This window comes from Sturnira hondurensis, unplaced genomic scaffold (assembly GCF_014824575.4).
Source record: "Sturnira hondurensis isolate 20B ecotype Veracruz unplaced genomic scaffold, ASM1482457v3 Scaffold0013931, whole genome shotgun sequence".
NCBI classification, from domain to species: Eukaryota; Metazoa; Chordata; class Mammalia; order Chiroptera; family Phyllostomidae; genus Sturnira; species Sturnira hondurensis.
Window position 1 is genome coordinate 4659895 of NW_028086562.1, and position 19620 is coordinate 4679514.

The 19620-nt window shown below is 63.1% G+C and overlaps 2 protein-coding genes across 6 annotated transcripts; both read left to right on the plus strand.

The window, feature by feature from the left end:
* Positions 1-156: 156 nt before the first annotated feature.
* On the plus strand, positions 157-11664 carry CUNH1orf159 (chromosome unknown C1orf159 homolog). 5 transcript variants are annotated; one of them, XM_037062262.1, is made up of 8 exons: positions 305-561; positions 1442-1872; positions 4141-4229; positions 4404-4479; positions 7494-7559; positions 8329-8463; positions 9485-9515; positions 10669-11664. In XM_037062262.1, the coding sequence occupies exons 3-8, from the start codon at positions 4158-4160 to the stop codon at positions 11012-11014; spliced, it is 726 nt and encodes a 241-aa protein (XP_036918157.1). In that variant the 5' UTR covers positions 305-561; positions 1442-1872; positions 4141-4157; the 3' UTR covers positions 11015-11664. The 5 variants fall into 5 exon arrangements, with proteins under 5 accessions (XP_036918155.1, XP_036918157.1, XP_036918159.1 ...); XM_037062264.1 differs by lacking the exon at positions 1442-1872 and adding an exon at positions 9386-9411 and having other exon boundaries at positions 10669-10868; XM_037062260.1 differs by lacking the exons at positions 305-561; positions 1442-1872 and adding an exon at positions 157-291.
* Positions 11665-15298: 3634 nt separating this feature from the next.
* On the plus strand, positions 15299-19146 carry RNF223 (ring finger protein 223). The gene is made up of 2 exons (XM_037062258.1): positions 15299-16392; positions 17721-19146. Exon 2 carries the CDS (start codon positions 17730-17732, stop codon positions 18606-18608), a length of 879 nt encoding a protein of 292 aa, XP_036918153.1. The 5' UTR covers positions 15299-16392; positions 17721-17729; the 3' UTR covers positions 18609-19146.
* The last annotated feature ends 474 nt before the right edge of the window (positions 19147-19620 follow it).

A 19620-nucleotide genomic window follows, 5' to 3' on the forward strand; every position in this document is an offset into this window, starting at 1 on the left:
CCCTAACGCCGTAGTCCACTCCAGGGCCCGGAGCCTAGAACCGAGGCGCTCTAGACTACACCTCCCAGATCGCTCCGCGCGGGCCTCCTCCGGCCTCGCGAGCACCCTGTGCCGGAACCCACTTGGTGAGAATTAGCTCTCGCACGAACCGCCGGGATGTGTAGTTTTAGGCTGGGAATCTTGTGTCCTAAAACCTGGGCCGCGGTAGCGGAGAGACTACAAGTCCCAGGGGGTACTGCGCGACCGCTTGGAGGGCGGGGGGTACGAAAGAGGAACCCAAAGGGCGCGGGGGTGAGTGAGGCGCTGGAGGCGGACGGGCTGCGGTGACTGCGCGGACACGGGGCTTAGGAATGCGGACGCCCGGGCCGGGCAGTCTCGGTGCGGGGGCGGAGCGCGGAGGCCGGACAAAAATCCACGGGGACCCCAGAGCGACCGGATCCCCGGGCGTCGTGGCCTGAGGGAGCCCCCGTACCCGAAACTAGGAACCTCGTCCCCGAACTGCCCCCAAACGGCGTCCGGCCGTGCTGGACCGACCGGGACCTGACGGGCCTCTTCTCAGAGGTTAGCACGTTCATCGCCCCGAAATAGTGCAGGTTTAGCCGTAACGCAGGTATTCCCGTCGCGGTTCAGCGATGTCACCGGAACGATGTAATAGATGTTTTAGTTCCGGTGTGATTTGAGACTAGGTGGTTTGGGTACGTTTTTTAGAGCATTTCAAGGGACAGCGTTTTGGCAAATACAACTTCTGCCCCCAAAGCTGTTTTGTGACAACTCTTAACCGCCGCGTCCCAGCGAATTCGCGTTTGTTCGCGTTGTTCTCAGTGTCGCCGCGGCGAACGGAGGCAACCTTGGTCTGTCCCTGTCGGGCTTCGGGGTCCAGCCAGGGTCCTAATGCCAGATTGTTTTCAGAAGCTTGTTGCTAGAAGAAAATAGTCTGGATTGTGCAGAAAGCTTCTTTTCCTGGCACGTGTACACTCCACCTCGTTCTGCAGAGCAAATGGATGTCTTAAGGGTGGGAGAAGCAGAAAGGTCCACGCACCCGCAACCAGCCGTCGGACTGCCATCCCCCACCCCTGTGGTCCTGGTGGTCGTCCAGTGGGCCTTCCTCCTGGGGGAGGCTGTGCACATGGTTGTCCTGCCAGCACCTAATCCTTGACCGCTGGCTCAGGGTCACCCCCCCCCGCCCACCCCGTTACCTTCACGCGTGACTCAATTAGAATCCCCATGACCTGAGGACGCTTATTCATTGAAAGCAACTCTTCACAGGAAAAATAGGCACTTGAAAGAACATGCACGGGTAGTCCGATTTAAATTCTCAGATTTCCTACTACCTTGTAGAAATTGTTTTATCCAGTTGTATAGCTTTTTGGCCCCACTAAGGTTTTCAAACAGAAAGTGAACTGCATTTATTTGGTTGGTTTTGACGTGTAATTCCCATCAGTGACAAGCACAGTCCAGCCTGACCAGTTTTGACAGGTGCACCCAGCTGTGTCACTTGCACCCCCATCACGTTGGAAAACATTCCTGTCGCCTTGTGGGCTGAAGGCTTGTGTCCCCACGGCCATGAGTCAAAGCCCTGACCCTGTGTGAGGGTGGAGGTGGGGTCTTGGGAGGTGCCTAGGGTGTGGAAGTTAGAAGGGTGGGTCCTGGTGGGACAGTGCCCTGCTAAGAGGGGAGGGACCCCTGTCCCAGCTCATGCTCCCTGGAGAGGCCACACAGAAGCAGATAGTGAGGGGACACCGTCTGTGTATCAGGAGGGGCCTCGGACCCCAAACCTCCTGGCTGGAGTCTTGGACCTCCCACCCCCGAACCGTGAGAATCGAGGGTGATCTCTGCTGACTTGTCACCGCCACCAGAGCTGGCAGAAACCTCGTAAGCCTTTACAGACCTGACCTCCAGAAGCAAGCACCCTGGTTCTCGCCGCCAGCCCTCCTTAGATTTGCCTTGTGCACCCTTGTAACGGAGCTGAACCGCACCTGCCCTTCCTCCTGCTTGGGTTCCTGCGTCACCTCCCTTCCTGGGGACGCATTGTGGGCCTCTGACCGAGCTGGGGGCTCCTCCTGTTTGGCTCCTGCAACAGAGGTGATGTAATTCCCTTGCCTGTTTCCTGTGACGAGTTCTCACTGCTGTCGGGCAGATGCCCAGTGGAGGTGCTGCCCAGGGCCTCACGGGCCAGCAGCAGCTTCCGTCTGCATTTCCTTGAGCTCACTGACCTGAGCCCTCCCGGACGCTTCGTGGCCCAATCCTGCCTTTTGCCTTTTCCCAAACCACTGTGAAGTCCCTCATGCCTTCTGGAGACAAGGCTCTTCAGATGTGTCACCAGTGTCACCTCCCATCCTTCAACCTGCATATTCATTTTATTAATGGTCTGCAGCATTTTTTAAACTACCTTTAGAAATCTTGGAGTAGTTTCAGGTTTCAGGAAAGCTGCAGGCAGCCGGTGTTTCTGAACAGGGATCCGTGCTAACCCTGACGCACTCGCCCGAAACTCAGGAGCAGCGTGGCTGCCACTCCAGCCCAGACGCCGGACTTCCTGTGCTTCCTGCCCTTCCCTCTGCCCCACCTGTGTCAGATGCCACATGTCTCCTTTGTCCCCTGCTCTGTAGCAGCATCTCAGCCCCTCCTGGGTTGGCATGGCCGTGACTACTTTCCGAGGCTGCTCAGGTGTTGTGTCGAGCGTCCCTCACGCTGGACTTGTCTCGTGTGTTCTCTGGTGAGACCGGGGCTGTGGGTGTGTGGAGACAGCACCCACAGCTGAGGTGGCCCCTCACTGCATGATATCGGGGGCACCTGACGTCTGCACCACGACATTCTGGGGGTGTCCTCCTGGGTCACCTGGGTCGGGTGGTGTCACCTGTGGAGTTGCTCCACATCCTGTCCCTCCTGTCCCCAAGGGACCGGACCCCGTGTCCCGTGTGGTCTGTGCAGAGCCGCCCTCCCCTGACGTCCGTCCCCGTGAACTCGCGTGTGTTGGCCCAGCTGCTTGTGCTGCTGCTCGCAGTGCCAGCCCTGGCCTCTGAGTTCCCGGAACTCACCGCCTTCCCACTGGCCTTAAGTGCTTAACAGAAACAGCGTTTTGTGACTTAGTGTGACCCTAGGGTGCCTCTTACTGGAGAGTGAATGGAAGGGCCCCAACCTCTGGACTTTTCCATGAGGCAGGAAAGGCAGTCTCTAAGTAATGATTCGGATCCCACCCCAGAGGGATCGTTCCACTTATGATGTCAGCAGTGCTGGGTAAAGAGAGAGTTCTCACTGCAGAAAGGAGGTCCCTCAGGGAGGGGCAAGGGGGGGGCGGCGCTTAACAGGCCAGAGAGGAGGTGGTTTTGTCACTGCTCAGGACCGGCTTCCTGGTGTGTGTGTGCATGTCCCCCCTGCTCCAGGAGGCCGGAACGAGCCCTGGACAGTGGGCCCTCCCCACAAGGACCTCCAGGCAGGAACCCTTGGTCCCTTGCCCAGCCCCAGATGCGCTGTCTTCAGCCCCCTGGGAGGGAAGTTTAGGCAGCTGCCCGGGCTCTGATGCTCGTGACCTGAGACTCCCTGCCCAACTGCCCCTCAGCTGTTTCTGTCAAGTGCAGGGTCTTAGAGGTGACTCTGATGTGTGAAAATGCTGTGACTATGGTCACCACCGACCTGCGAGTTGACAGCGATTTGCGAAGACTGACAGTTTACCTCAGGGACATGCAGGTCGGCTTATATAGCAATGTGGCAGCTCAGGCCCAGCCAGTGGGGGATGGAATGCGGTGACGGGTGGCCAGGCCTGTCTGAGCTCACATGCAGGGACTGCTCATCCTGCCCACCCACCCACCTACCTCTGCTCAGGCCCTCCTATGGGAGCTGCTGGGGGTGCAGTCCAGAGCCCAGGTCAGATGTTCCCCCAGCTGGCAGGCTCCCTATGGGAAGTCCAGTTGAGGCCCCACCTGGTTTGGCTGCATAGTGACCCTCGGGGGCCCCGCTGGGTACCTTGATTCCCAGGCCTTGCACCAGCAGGACTCAGGCTGCAGGACTCCCGGCAGCCCAGCAGTCCTGACTGCTGAGTGCTGGGCGGGCAGGAGCTGGATGTCTGCCGCTGGTGTCCTAGAAGGCGGGTGAGGTCCTCCACCCCCCAATCCCATGGCCCCACAGCGCCCCTCTCTGTTGCAGACCTTGAGCTCCGGGACATGGCGCTCCAGCGCGCCGTCCTCCTGGCCGGCCTCCTGGTAGAAGTTGCCAGCAAATCCTCAGAGAGCGTGGTAGGTGCCCCATTGCCTGGTCACACTGAGGGGCCAGGAAGGGAGGTTGGAGCCATCTAGTTCCAGCCCCTCGGAGGTGGGACCCCGCCCCTAGGATCTCACCCCTAGGTCCTCTAGGTCCTGCGTGAGCCACCTGCCCGCAGGATCTGGGTGCTGACTGCCATTTCCCTCTAGGGCCAGCAGCCCGAGTGTTGTGTGGACGTGGTGGACGCCAACACCACCTGCCCAGGCACGAGCCTGTGTGGCCCAGGTAGGCACTTTGGCATAAGCTGGCGGAGGCCAGCCTTGGGGGTTGCTCTGTCAAGCTCCCCACATCCAGTGGGGGCCCAGAGGGCACTGGAAGGGGAGTGGGAGAGGCAGGCCCCGTGCAAGCCTCCCTCCTGGCCTGGCTACCTCATCCAGGTGGTTTGGGCAGTGCCCTGTGGGGAGACTGGCACCAAGCAGTGGGGGGGTGCAGGGAGGCAGGATGCTGGTCGTGCTCCTGGGGAGGCCCAGCTGGGCCCTCAGACAGGGCTGATGGGAGAGAGAGTGACGGGAGAAGCAGTCAGACAGATGGGAGCGAGTGTGCCTGACATGGAGCCCTCACGAGGAGGGGGAGGGGGATGAGACCGCCCTTCCTGCACCTGCACCTGTTTTTAAGTGTCTTACGCTAAAACTAATGTTTACGTCAAAGAGGCACATTTTGCAGCAATATTCTGGCTTCCTTCCACCCCATGCTTGGAACCAGGAGTCGGTCGCTGTAGAGGCACCAGCAGATGGGAGTGCAGCGGGCAGGCCCCCTCCAGTGAGGCCTGTGTGGTGGGGGTCAGCAGGTTGGGAGTAAGAGGTGCCTTTGTGGAAACAAAGGGAAAATGAAGGCTGACGGTTGGAGCAAATGCAGACCTAGACCAGAGTCCAGAGATCGGCCAGCTGAGACAACTTCCAGATGTAGCTGGAGTGAGGCCAGTGGTAGCCATCTGTGACAGACTCCTGGTCGGTCACCCAGCTCTCTGGTGGTGGCTCTGGGGTCCTCATGTCCTTTGTGAGCAGCCCACTTGGCAGCCGGTGCGAAGGATGTCACATGTCACCTGCTGTGGTGATTCCAGGTTGTCCAGCCTTGGTGTGCAGGGCTTCAGGCAAAGGGCAGTTCAGTTCTTAGTGACTCCCAGCCGGAGGGCGGGAGGCAGTCGCAGACATCAGTGTGGAGGGCTGTAGGCAGGTGTTGGGGGCAGCTAGTGAGTCCCATCCGGTCCAGCCCAGAGGTGGGTAAGCCTCAGGCGTGAGCAGGCCTGGCCTCCCGTGTGCACACGGGTGCAGGAGGGCTCCTGCTGCAGCACCATTTCCTCTGCGTCCTGTTGCCACAGGCAGCCCCGGGAGGACTGGTTCGCTCCTGAAGTCAGTCCGGTCTCGCCGTGGGCTGAGTGCTTCATGAGCTCAGTGGGAGCTACAGGGCTGGGTGCGCTCCTCTCAGTCTGCCAGGCGGGGTCTTTTCATGAGGAGTCTGGAATAGACTTTAAAAAGCCAACTGAGGGCTCCTCTGCAGACTTCACGGGCTGTATTGTAGACCTGGGTGAACCCTCTGGCCTGCAGGTCCCCGGTATCTGCAGGTTCCTGACCCTGCTAGGAAGTGACCATCCTCACCAGCCAAGCAGGCAGCAGGGGGTTTTCAAAGTGCCTTGTTGGCTCCAGCATCAGCCTCAGTGCCTGAAGTGCGTCTGGCCCTGGCTCTGGGGCTGTGCCTTGTCCCTGCACTCAGCGCAGCTGGGGCTTCTCCTAGAGGCGCTGCATCGGCACCAGGCCAAGTCCCAGGCCTCCTGGAGCTGACTGCTGGGTGCCTCCCTGCAGCCTGCCCTGCCCTGCCCTGCCGCTCCCGAGAAACATCAAGGGACAGAGCCAAACTCACCGCTTTAGAAGAGAAACTGTGTTCACACAGGAAGCAGAAGACTGACTCCACCTGGGGTCCTACTGGGCCCGTACAGTGCACGGCCTCATGGGCGCTGCAGGGAGTCCTGGCTGTGCCATCGCCCTCTAGGCCCTGCCACTGCTTGGTGTCACAGCAAAAAGGCCTTCCTCTCGCACTGGCCGTCTGTGTGGCCTAAACGTCTGAAGTCCTCTGTGAGGGCCTACAGCCTGCAGACTCCTTCTGGACACAGCCATGGCCAGCACTGGCGTTCGACACCCGCACTCAGAATGGGCCAAGTGTGCTTGCTCCACCTCTGTGCCAGCTGTTGGGGACAATAAGAAATAATAATGAGCTTGGCTGGTATAGCTCACCCGGTGGATTGAATGTGGGCTGTGAACCAAAGGATTGCTGGTTCGATTCCCAGTCAGGGCTCGTGCCTGGGTTGCAAGCCAGGTCCCCAGTGGGGAACTTGTGAGAGGCAACCACACATTGATGTTTCTTTCCCTCTCTTTCTACTTCCCTTTTTCTCTCTCTAAAATAATAATAATAATAATAATAATAATAATAATAATAATGGAGTTGGACAAAACTCCTGTCCTGGTAGGGTGCAGCTGGCAAGACAGACTGTCCATCAGTCACAGGCCAGGGGAGCCGGCCTGCTCCCAGTCCTGGCGTGGGTGGCTGCTGGTGACGGGCAGTGTGGGCAGGAAGTGGTTGGGTGTGCTGGGACCCTGGGGGAGGGGCGGCTGCAGAGCCAGGCCACACCTGACTGAGTGAGGAGCGCAAGCCCTGGCAGCGGGGGGAGGGGGGCTCATGAGCCTGGTGGTCAAGGCTGTGGAAACGGGAGGCCCTGTCGTGAGTGGGAGGCATTTCTGAGGCTGTCCCTCCAGAACGGCTTGCTTAGTGCCTGGAATGAAAACTTGTATAATCAGAAAGTGCAGACGCTCAGCCAGCGGGCAGCAAGCTGAGCGTCTCCTGCTGCTGCCTCTGCAGCCCAGGCTGCTTCAGGCGCTGGAACAAGGATGAGGGTGCCAGCTGCATCCAGGGCAGGAGCAGGCCCTCCAACAGCTCCGAGTGCAGAAGCCATAGGTCACTGCCCCCCACAATGCCCACCTGGCCCACTTCGCACCAAGTCCACATCTCCCAGTTCTGGAGGGATGGGGGGGGGGGATCCTTCCCGTCCCCAGGGCATCAGGGTGCCCACTGGCCCTGGACCCCTCTCCCCGTCTTGTTTCCAATCAGGACAGCAGCAGGCTGAGGGCTGTTCTGCCTCCATGGTCATCCTTTCTTGTGACTCCCCTGGCGGCTGTGTCTCTGGCTTCCTGGGGAACCTCACAGGGTCCCCATGCGTGGCCCAGCATTAACAGGCGTGTTCCCCACAGCTGCTGGCCAGGGCACGCAGCCCCCCGTGAACAGGAACACAGGGACACCCGGGCAGCCAAGTCTCGGTAAGTGTCCCTGCTTCCTAGACCAGAGAAGGGCCTCTGCACAGGTCATGGGGGGCGGGGCATCCTCGGGCTGTGCCTGGTGCAGACAGACCACTGGTGCTGCCCCAGCGGGGCCATATCCATGCCAGGGCCAGACCACCTGCCGTGAGCTCTGCCCAGCTGGGACTGCCCAGCTCTGAACAGTCCCAGCAAGCGGAATCCCTCAGAGCACCGCATTGCCACCTCTGCCTCCCTCCTGGCACGCCCAGTTCTTGGTCCACGGGGAACCGTGTGGTTCTCCAGAGATCCAGGGGCAGGCCCTCCCGCCACCCCCGGGGCTCTTCTAGGATGCGGGGCTTGGAGGGGACTGCAGGCGCTGCCCCAGACAAGTGCCCTAACCTCCTGGGCCGGCTGCCAGGCATCTGTCCTGCCTGAGACGACCAGTGGGGCCACTGCAGCCAGGTGTACTGGTGCCTGGTTAGAAGGGGCGTGTCCCCTAGGACCTGTTCCCTGGGCACCTGGACTGTGGACCCTGTGCTGACCCGGACCACAGAGGCCGGTGGCACAGAGCAGCTGAGTTTAGGGTGGGGTCCGCCCACACGGCCCAGCCTCTTGTCCCCGGGGCCAGGCTGGCAGCAGGGGCGGCGGCTGCAGGAAAGGCTGCATACACCTGGCTCGGGTGCTGCAGATTTGGACAGACACACTTGCCGACTTGCTGGGACTCCCCCTCCTCCTGGCTGCTGGGCCCAGGTGTGTGCAGGGAGGGCTGACGTGCCGCCTTTGCCTGCAGGGGGCCCTCAGGTGGCAGCCTCCCTCTTCCTGGGGACCTTCTTCCTCAGCTCCAGCCTCATCCTCTCAGTGGCTGGGTTTTTCTACCTCAAGCGCGCCAGTAAACTGCCCAGGCTCTGCTATGGAAGAAACAAAGGTACTTGTCCCTGCCGTGGCAGCCAGCACCTGCCTGGCCACAGGCTGCTGAGCAGCAGCCCCTGCAAGGCCCTGAGTGCTGCCTGGTGGACTCGGGGGCTGGGCTGTGCTGGTGTCCACCCACAAACCCTGAGAGTGGCCCTGGGGCCCAGGGGAGAGGGGCTGTGCTGGCCCCAGGGTGCAGACCTCCTGGGGTCTTCACGGAGGGGGTGCTGCTGTGACTCCACACAGCCTAGACGCTGGCCCTGCTCCCTGAGGATGGGTGTCACTGCTGCTGTGCCCTTCAGGATGCCCAGCAGGGGGCGCCAGCAGACCAGACTCCTCAGCGGACAGTGCCAGTGGCTGAGGCCCACTGCCACCCCCCCCCCCCCCCCCCCCCCCCCCCCCCCCCCCCCCCCCCNCCCCCCCCCCCCCCCCCCCGCAACCAGGCACTTCCATGGAGCTGCCACAGCCCCTGTCCTGAGTGGTGGGCCGGCCCTTCCCACCTCCCAGGATCGGGGCTCTGGGGTCAGTGCTGGGAGCCTGCTGGCCATGGTGGGCCCAGGTCTGTGTGTGCCTCTTCCCCACTGCCAGAGAGCAGCGTTTGCTCAGCCCCAGGAGCTGCAGTCCTGGGAGAGGCCAGGGTGGTGGGGGTGGAGGTGGTCCCCTCTGAGGCCATTCGTGGGAGCCTAGAAGGGAGGCTCGCACAGTGTGGCAGCCTGGTGGCCCATAGAAGTGCCCCAAGGGCCAGCTGGTCCCCTCTGAGGGCGGGAAGCAGGGGCCTGGGGGTGGTTCGCCCAGGGACTGGGGCGGGATGTGTGGCCAGGCTGACCACCAGGCCTAGGGCATTGCTAGGCAGGGGTGTGGAGGGACCCCCCACCTGGCCAAGCCCCTGCTGAGGTGGCTGCACGGTCCCTGCCTGACACCTGTGCTCTCCCCAACAGCCCCAGCCCTGCAGCCTGGCGAAGCCGTAAGTAACCAGGGGGGCTGGCTGTCCTGTGCCCCTGCGCCCCACCCTCTCACTGCCCTTCTTTCCTTCCAAGGCCGCGGTGATCCCCCCGCCACAGTCCTCAGGTACGTTGGCTCCCACTGCCCTCTCCTGTCGGGGCCCCTCGGCTCTGTGTGAGAATTTCAAAATGCTGGCTGTCTCCGTCATCAGCTGCCCCCATGGGGCCACACCAGGGACGGCCAGGGACTTGGGCTCGGTGGTGTCTGACCCCACATCCCCCACCCCATCTGCTTGGGATGCCAGCCAGTCCCCTTCGTTAGCCACGGCTCGTGTGCCCTTTTCCTTTCTTTCCTGGGATGTTGGGTCCATGGAAGCAGGAGGAGGATCCCCAGCATGGGGTCAGGGGTCACCTCTGCCACCCTCTCTTGGCCCCTTCGCCGAGCCCTACCTGAGTGGCAGGTGCCGGGCCTCCTGTGGTCCCCCTGAGGGCTGGGGCTTCATTTTACTGTGTCAGGCGTGTCCTGCCTCAGTGGGCAGTGCCACGAGCACCGCGGTCACCCAGCCTCTGCCGGGAGCCTTCGCCCGCCCCTGTTCTCACCACTGTTTCAAAGGTTGTGGCAGGGAAAGGAGAGGCCGGGCCACTCTGGGGGACAGAGAAGCCACTGGGTCCAGGCCGGGCCTGCTCTGCTCCCAGAAGCACTTGTCTGCAGGACCCTAGAGCAGCCGGCCTGCAGCGCCTCGCATTTCCCACGGACCCCGTGTATCTCCCAGGGCAGCTGCAGTGCACAGCCCACCGCGCAGGCTCAGGATCAGAGCTGGGGCTGCCCTCTCTGAGGCTCCCAGCAGGGGGTGTTTCCCGCCTTCTCAGTCCCAGTGGCTCAGGCGTCCCTGGGCTTGTGGTTCCTTGTGAGGACACTGGTCCCTGGAGTTATGGTTCCCCAGAGGACCCAGGAGGACCTCAGCTCACGCCCCCTAACTTCATCACAACTTCACCGACCCTGTTCCCAAATGAGATCACATCTGTGGGTTCTGGGGCTGAGACAGTGGACACATTTGGGGGCCACCATGCACCCTGTGATGTACGATGTGACCTGTGGCTCTGGGTTCTGGGTATGACAGGCACTGCCCAGGCCATGGTGCTTGGGGTGTGCTGGGGGGTGGGGCACAGGGGCAGCTTAAGTCCATCACGACGCTCTCCTGCTTGTGGGCAGGCCGAGTGGGGTGTGCTCCCTGTCCCAGGCCCTGCACTCACCCCACCTGTCTCCTACCCTGTTTCAGTGCGGAAGCCACGTTATGTCAGGCGGGAGAGGCCCTCGGACAGGGGCACGGGCCTTGCTGCTGTCTCCTTGGTGGAAGCCCGGGTCAGCAACGTCTGACCCCGAGGCTCACCTACAGCTCTGCACACCGCCGAGGAGGAAGCCAAGGAGGAAGCTGTGGAGGAAGCCCTGAACACAGGGCCAGGCTCTGTCCTGGGAGGGTTCTGCGCAGTCCTGGACTTGCCCCAGGCCTGGCTCTCGTCTCCCAGCGACAGGCGCTGCTGAGCAGCAACCAGGGGCTCCTGAAGGTGCTGTACTCCTGGGCTGCAAGGGAGGCCATGGGGCCCTCGCCTAGGGACAGACAGTGAGGGACCCGGCCAGCCACTGCCTGTCAGGAGCCCAGCAGGCAGACACCCTTCTAAGGGCAGTGAAGCGGAGGCCTTTGGGCGTCCCAGCTGGTGCCCAGACTGGGATGGAGGACAGGGACTCAGCACGAGCCCTTGAGCCCGCGACCCCTCGTTTCCAGGAGCTACAGGAGTGAGTCGCCTGGGTCCTGTGGATTTCTGTCTATAAGTGAAATGCATTTGTAGAAGAGCCTGGGCCCCACGCACAGTAGGCTTCGCCCACCCGGGACGGCACTGCCTGCAGCTGCCGGGTGCCCAGGGCATGTCTGCCTGGGGCCCACTTACTTGGGGTGTGGCCCGGATTATCCTGCCTGCCCTGCAAGGACCATAGCTCCTGCGAAAGGCATGTGTGTGGCTACCTCCCGGCGCTGCGCCCAGCGCGGCTGTCCGTCCCAGACCCTGAGCCGAGGCCCACACTTGCTCCTTCGGTGCCCGGTCGGTGTCTGAGGAGCCCAAGGCAGGGCTTGGCGGTGGGCCTCCTGTGCCCTCCTTACAGCAGTGCCGGCTCAGGCTGTCCCCGTGTGCAGATGTGCGTGCGTCCTCCTGTCTGGCAGCGCAAAGGGCAGCCACCTAGACACCACGTCCAATAAACTTCTGGGCTTTCCCTTCCTGTCCTTGCTGCTCCAGGCTTCATGTGCCCCTGAGCAGGCATGGCCCCGCCGTCCAGAGCAGCTTCTCACCAGGACAGGGGTGTGGAGAGCCCTCAACAAGGACCAGGACCCCCACCCAAAAGCCTGTGTTGAGGCCGGGGCAGGTACCCGCACACAGCCCCCACCTTCTGGAATGTCATTTCTGGGAGAAGGGGGTTTGTCCCAAGCTACCTCAGGCAGGCAGGACAACCCAGCAGCCCCCAGCCTGTCAAGCCTGAGATGGGAGGTGTGGCTGCTTCTCAGAGGGGCTTTTCTGCAGCCCGAGCAGGCCTAGTGGGGAGTGTGGAGCTTAGGGGAAGCCCATGGGCCCCAGGAGGAAGTGACAGGTGGGCAGAGTGCCAGCTGGAGGGGCCACTGAGTGGGCGGCCTGGCCAAAAAGGGCCCGGGGCTTCACCCCCAGAGCCAGCCAGGACTGAGCTGCCATAGCACAGCCCTGCCTGTGGGGGCAGCAGAGAGCCACTCCCAGGCCTGGCTGCTGGCTGTCCTGTCACCTTGCTGCCTGCTCACCTGTCCCTGGGAACCCTGGTCTGAGGTTATGGCCATCGGGCAACTGGGGGAGTGTCTGCTGGGCTGTGGCAGGCACGTAGCATGTGCACACCCGGGGGGCAGCAGGATGGCTCCCTGAGCTCCGTCGTCCTGTGTTCTGGGCACTGCCTGCCTGCCCGTGGCCACCAGCCTCCCCAGGCCCAGGCCCGGGCAGGGGGCAGCCCCTTGCTCCTGCAGCATCTGCAGCTACGAGGCAGCCTGGCCAGACGGAATCGGACACAGCGTGGAGCCCCAGGACAAGCCCTGGTGGAGACAGGAAGGAGGGGTGTTGAGCAGCGCCCATTGCTGTGCTCACAGAGGCCCCGCGTGGGCTTTTCAACGTCACGGGCTTGGGCTGTACCCCTCGGGCCTGGCTGCTCTTCCTCTTGGCCCTCTCTGTGGGTGAAGGGGGCACAGCAGATGGGGAGACCAGGGTCAGGGTCCCCACTGGCTTCAGGGACCACAGGGAAGGGAGAGGACTTAGGGCCAGTCTATGTGTGGCCCCCACACACCCCTGCCCATCAAGGAGGGGGGCCGTTCAGCCCTCAAGGGGAGGAAGCTCATGCCCACTGCTCCTAGGATGGCACCAAGCCACACTCCTAACTTTAGGGTAAAACAGGAAATAGCCATGTTTGACCAAGATGGCAGGTCCAGCTGCCCAAGCCTAGAGGGTGCCCTCCACCCTCCCCATCTCCCCCAACCCCGAAACCCAGGGTCCCTTTGGCCACATCCCTCCCACAAACCTTGCAGGTTCCACCAACTTTCTTGGAGTTTGTCTCCTCCTCCCGCCCCCAGCCCCACACTTGGGATGCCCTTCCCCTGACCTTTGAGGCTGCAGCCTGGGCCATTGCACCCCCAGTCACACCAGTCTGACCTGTGCCACTGGACACCCTGGGCCTGGTGCACTGTCTCAGGCCCAGGGAGTAGGGGTGGGTTTGCTGGACTCAGCATCCCCATGACCTGGGCATCCAGGCCAGAGAGCAAGTGGTAGGGGTGCCTGAGGTTGGGATGGGGACACTGTAAGGGGCAGGTGGTCTGCAGTGGGGGTGGGATGCAGCCCTCTCCCTAGTCTGTCTCCATCTAGAGCCCCTCACCTGGGCTCCAGGCCCTCAGAGAAGAGGCCAAAGTGAAGCCAATTTGTGGGGTCATAGCTCAGGCCAAAGCAGACAGGTGGTGCACCATGTCCACCACCACAGAAGTCAGCGGGGACTGCGTTCACCACGATGCCCCAGGAGGTGAGCACGGTTCAGGGGGGGTGCCGCCTCAGGGTCACAGCTGCAGCTCATTTATTTCTTCCTTCATCCTCAGCACTGGGAGAAGCGCTGACAGCCAGCAGAGGTCAGAGGTCAGCAGCATTGGGAGGCGGGTGCACAGGGCAGTACTGGGTGGGCCTGGAGAGGTGGAGGCGGGGTCCTGGGCTTGGGCCCCAGAAAGAGCCAGCCACAGCAAGGCTGGGGAGGGGCAGCCAGGCCGACCTTTGGGGACTTAGCTCCCGCGGCAGGCGTGGGAGGGCCAGGACTGCTGGGCCCACCTGACTGGCCAGCAGAGCCACCTGGTCCAGAGCCCAGTGCCCGGGGGTGGGCTGGAGATCCCACCCAGATCCCAAGCTTTGGTTCAGCCTCCACCTCCCATGTCGGGGGCCAGGACCTCGCAGGCAGTGCGGCCATGTCCCAGAGCCTCAGCGCTGGTGTCCCTGGCCAGCGGGCACAGGGCAGCGGAGCAGTTGACAAGTCAGCCAGTGCTGGGCAGACGGGGGTTGCGGCCCCAGTCCCCTGAGCCCCAGACCAGCCCTGCAGTGCCTCACATGCAGCCACATCCTGTGCCAGGTGGCACCCGGTCCTGGGGAGGGGCCAAGGCAGGCCTTGGAGGACAGTCCTCTCTGCCCAAGTGGCTGGGGGCTCAGGACCCCCACACCTAAGAGCCATGTCTAGACAGTGGTGTCAGCGAGGGTGTTGTCCTCTCCCCTGTCCAGTGAGGTCCAGGCGACAGGGTTGCATGCTGGCAGCTGTGCTCCCAACACGTGTGCACGTACCTGTACATGCAGGGGCACATGCACTGTCACACTCAGCCAGGAGGATGTGCTGGCATGTGCACGCCCACCCGCCCCCACAGAGGGCGCGTACAGCCGTGCGTGTACGGGCACAGCTGCCCCCAGTGGGCTGGAGGGTGAGCGAGTGTGGGACCTGGCTCTGGCCCTGCCTTGTGTCCAGCGAGGCCTGGTCACCCCCAGGGGGCGCATTCCTCAGGTCTTCCTGTCCCTTTGACTGGGCACTGACTGTCCCCTGGGGAGCTTGTGTGACCTCAGCTGGGACATTCCCAGGAGTCCTCAGGATGGTGTCCTCAGAGTAGAGGGACTGAGGACATGTCCTGGAGGTCCCCATGGGAACGTGGCCCTGTGGTGCACAGCTGGGCTGGGCCACGCCCTGACCCAGGAGCCCCGCCCTCTGCCGACTGAGTCCCCACCCCCACTCTGAGCACCTGCCCTTCTCTGCATCCCCATCCCCCCTCTCTGCCCCGCCGTCCTTGTCAGGCACCTCTCTGAGGCTCCCCTCCGGCATAAGGAGGAGCTGGGGTCCCTTCCCGAACCCAGGCCCCGCCTTCTCTGCCTGCAGGGGAGGCCACTGTCCCCACCTCCTGCAGGCACATGGCATCTCTGCCTCCACATGAGGGCCTCAGCTGTCCACCTCGCTGTCTCCCCAAGGCTGGCTCTTCCTGGGCTCCCGTGCCCCCACCCACCTCCTGAAGCTGGTCTTCCTCTTGCTGACCTCTGACCTCTGTGGTCTCTCAGTGCCGCTCCTAGTGCTTCAGGGACTGGGGATCTCGAGGGGTCCTGGCCCACCAGCTGAGGTGGTCGGTGGGCACCTGCCAGGGGTGTGGGGGCAGCCTATGGGTGTAAGGCAGGCCACCCTTACCACCCAGGCTGGACCCCACTCCCCACAGGCTCAACACTGGGGTCACGTCTCAGCGGCAGGGCCCACCGCCCTGAGATCAGCTCGGACCTGCACTGAGGTGCTGTGCGTGGCTGGGCGGTGGGTAGCCTGCCACAACTGCAGGGAGGGCTGGGCTTTGGGTGTGGGGGGTGCAGCCCAGGCCCCTCCAGCACATCCGGGACCCCATGCTGACTGGCCAAAACCTCTTTACTCCCCCAGGAAGATTTTCAGCCCCCCCAGCTGGGTGGGGCTGTTTTGGGCTCCTGGGTCCCATGTGCGTGGCCCAGGGTGCCCATAGCAGACACTGACCCCTGACAAGTCCTTGTGGCCCTCCTGGTCCCTGCTGCATCCTCACCTCTGACTCCACCCCTTGGGGGGGCTTGACCCCTCACCCCATTCCCCGGGCCCAGAGCAGGGAGATCCCTCCCTGGCCCTGAAGGCTTCAGTGGGCGGGGGCAGGGGCAGGAGAATCGAAGGTTTGGGAGGGTCATGCGCGTGCATACTGGGGTGGCACACGTGTGTGGACACACGTTAGTGGGCCATGTACATGAGGTGGGAGGGCCGGAGAGGGGGCTGTGAGGAGGGTGTCAGCGGACCACAGGGTGTGATAAGCTGGGCTGAGATCGTGAGTGTGGGGTTGGCAGCCCCTAAGGGGCTCAGGTGCCACCAGGGCCCCAAACAGGGTGGTGAGCTGATGTGATTCTGGGGGGGCCACTTGGGCATTGCTGGGGCTGCAGGGGGCAGTTTTACCCAGGCCTCCCACGGACCTGCCCAGACTGTGGAGGCCTACACTGACTGTGCCCGTAGCTCCGCCCCAGGCTCTCACTTCTCACCTCTGACTCCCCGCCCTCTGATGCCTAGCTTGCCAGGGAGAGGACAGGCGGCCAGCCAATCCCAAAGCCAAGGCCACACCCTTGGCCAGCATGACCTGAGCGTATAAATACACCTGCCAGGACTCACAACCAGAGAACTCACACCCGCCTCAGCACTTGACACCTGAAAGAGCACACGCAAACCCCTGAACCCCACCTGCCTGGAACACACCTGCCAGGCCAGGGCCACTGAGACAGCTGCTGTCCACCAGCCCGAGGAGGGACACCTGCCAGGTGAACAGAGGCTGGCACTGCCCCAGAGGCAGGAGCAAGTGCTGCCGGAGCAGGAGAGCTCGGAGGCTCAGAGCCCAGCGGTGGCCAACCGGGAGGACCATGCTCCGACCCCGCTGACCCCTGCCCACCAGGTAAGGCCTGCTCAGCTGGCACTCACCTCTCACCTATACAGGCTCAGGGTGGGGCAGCTCCTTGGGGGTGAGGCCTCAGACCAAGGAACCGGTTGTGTGGGGCACACAGGCCTGAGTGAGGACAGCCCACAGTCCCCTCGACCCTGCCAAGCCTGCTGCCTAACTTGCCACCACTGCTGTCATCCGGATACGATGACATCTCCTGTCATGATGGGGGGGACACTCATGACATCACAGTGATGTCACCATGACTCATGACAGTTAATCATGATGCAGCAACACCTGCGCCTTCATGGCATGCCACTGAGAAGTCACCCCACTGGCCCGCCTGGACTGACTGGAAAGTCAGGCCCAAGTCACCTCTGGGGGCCTCCTGAGTTCCTTGGGGTCATGTGGTCAGGGTCTTCCCAAGGCCCTGGTCTCTTCTGTCCACTTTGTGGCTGCCTGGGGTGGAGACCTGGGCCTTGTGGAGGGGCAGAGCTGGGCGAGGCCCTGGTCAGCAGGCCAGTCACCTGAGCCTGGCCAGGGAGACAGACAGGGTCTCCCACAGAAACAGGGGTGAGCCAGGAGGGCACAGCTGTGCGCTTGGCTGAGAGAGGACAGAGGGCCATTCGTGTCCCATCCTCTCAGTGGGCTGAGGGCTGTCACCAGGGCCCCCTCAGCAGCCAGACAAGCTGGTCCTTCAGGTTCAGGGCACTGCTGGAAGACAAGCCCCCCTTGAGCCACCGCCCCCACCCCTGCTCAGGGCTCCCCCCCCCCCCCCCGCGCAGCCGCCGTCTCCTGTGGACTGATGGCTTGGCCCAGCCAGGCCTGGCACCTGGTCCTCACCCGGCTGCCTGACAACTGCCCTGACCCCGAGACATGCCCGCCGGGGAAAGCCCAGGGTCTGTTGGCCAGGTGACCTGGCCAAGTCTCCCCTCCCTCCATGCTGCCCTTTCTGTCACTTGACCTGGCCCAGCCTGGCAGAGCCCATATGTAAACAGTACCTGTTGTGGGCCACTGTCATTGTCACCTTTATCTCTGCCAGGGGGCACAGCCAGGTAGGGCGGGCCCACCAAAAGGTGTCCACGGAGCAGTCAGCACAACACCCTGTGCCCAGGGCCCTGTGTGGGTCAGTCAGGCCCGAGCACTTGGGATGCCACCCCTGTCTCAGTGTGAGCGGGGCTGGAGGGGGTGGGACAGGCACAGGTGGGGTTTCTGGAGGTGTCCACAGGCAGGCAGCGTCCTTCTCGGACACTGGTGGGACTGGTGCTGGACAAAAGAGAGCGACGGGCTGCCCGTATAGGCAAGGGCAACCATGGTCACTCACAGTCGTCTCTGTCCCACAGCTCAGAGCCATGGCATCAGACGAGCAGGTGTGGCACATGGCCCTGCCACCCCCCAGCCGGAGCAGCACTACAGCAGCAGTGCCCCGGTCCCTCAGCTCAGCCAGCAGCCCCCGGTCCCCCGGCTCGGCCAGCGGCCCCCGGTCCCCCAGCTCGGCCAGCAGCCCCCGGTCCCTCAGCTCAGCCAGCAGCCCCCGGTCCCCCAGCTTGGCCAGCGGCCCCTGGTCCCCCGGCACCCCTGGCTCAGGGAAGGTGGCCTCCCCACTGGAGTGCTCCATCTGCTTCTCTGGCTATGACAACATCTTCAAGACACCCAAGGAGCTGTCCTGCACTCACGTCTTCTGCCTGGAGTGCCTGGCACGGCTGGTGGCTGCCCAGCCAACAGGCCGACCTGGCAGTGAGGCTGTGCCCTGCCCGTTCTGCCGACAGCCCACAGCTGTGCCCGCCGTCGGGGCCCCCGGGCTGCGCACCAGCCGTCAGCTGCAGGCCCGGATGCCAGCCCACCTGCGGCTGGAGGAGCCTGTCTGGTTGGAGGGCACCAAGCTGTGCTGCTGCCCCCAGCCCTCTGCACCTGGCCTCTCGGCCCCTGGCTTCGTGAGCGTGGATGTGGGCCTCAGCAAGCCCGCCGAGCCCACCGCACCCACTCCCATCCCAGGCCCTGCCAGCCGCCGGGGCCGCCTGGCCCGCTGCTGGGCACGCTGCAGGGACTGGAGGCGCATGGCACTTGTCACGGCCTTGCTGCTGGTGCTTTTCTGCGTGGTGCTCTGGCCCGTGCATTGTGTGCTCAGGACCGGGAACCTGCACTGCCTGTCCCGGCCTCCTGCCAGCACTGCGCCGGCCACTGTCACCTACGCAGCCACCTTCTCTCTTGGACCCCTGGCTGACAACTAGGGTTGCCCCTCGGCCCACTCGTGGGTTCGCAGCCCACAGCTGGAGTTACAGATGCAGCAGCTGCTGGGAGTCAGCTCCCCAGGACCCTAGAGGACCCCCAACATTTCTGAGGACCCCATTTGGTCCCCATTCTATGGGGCTGGGTCCTGATGGGGTGAACAAAAGGCTCCCCCAAGCTCCCAAGAATCACAGGCTCCTGTGAGCCCCAGAGAGTACCCCCCTAACTGCCACCGTGCAGCTGGGGAAACTGAGTCCAGGAGAGATGGCCTGGCCAGGCCCTCCGTGCACACACTGTGAATCGCCCACAGGGCAGCCCCTCTGCTGAGAAGGGGGGGCATGTCATGCTTACTTTCACCTTTCACCCATGGCTCCTTCCCTAGATGGTGAGTACCCAGGCAGGGCTGGCCCCTTCCGTTGGGTTGGGGTGGACCGTGCCCTCTGACAGGGGCAGAGGGGACAGTGGCTAAGAGCCAAGCCTCCCAGTGCCCATCCCACCCTCCTCAATTGTACATTTTAAATAAATTGTTTTGTATCCACATTTGGTAAGAGGTCCTCTCCCCTGTACCACCAAGCCCTTCCCTCCAGAAAAGCCCACAGTCCACCCCGCCCCAGAGAGCCTCAATCCAGAGCCCCTACTAGGGCTGACTCCCAGAGGCCGCTAGGGCAGGTGGGCCCCAGGTGCTAGGGGTCCGACTCCCATCTCCTCCGGGCTGTGGATGGCCGGGAGCAGTTCAGGACTTGGCTGCCCCCTAGGTCCATGAGGCTCCCCCTGGGAGGAGGGGAGGGCCCAGAACCCCTGAGATGGGGCCTTGGTCTAGACCAGCGCCCTCTCTCATCCTTAGCCTTCCTACGGGAAGCCCGGATGGCAGGGCTGCAGAACCCCATGGCTCCCCAGGGACTGAGAACAGAAACAGAAGTGGTGACAGCCAGTGTGTCCCGACAACCCACAGACAACAGGTCTGTCCAGTCAACCCTCCCTGGGCCTGGCTGGCAAAGCAGCAGTGCCCTGCCA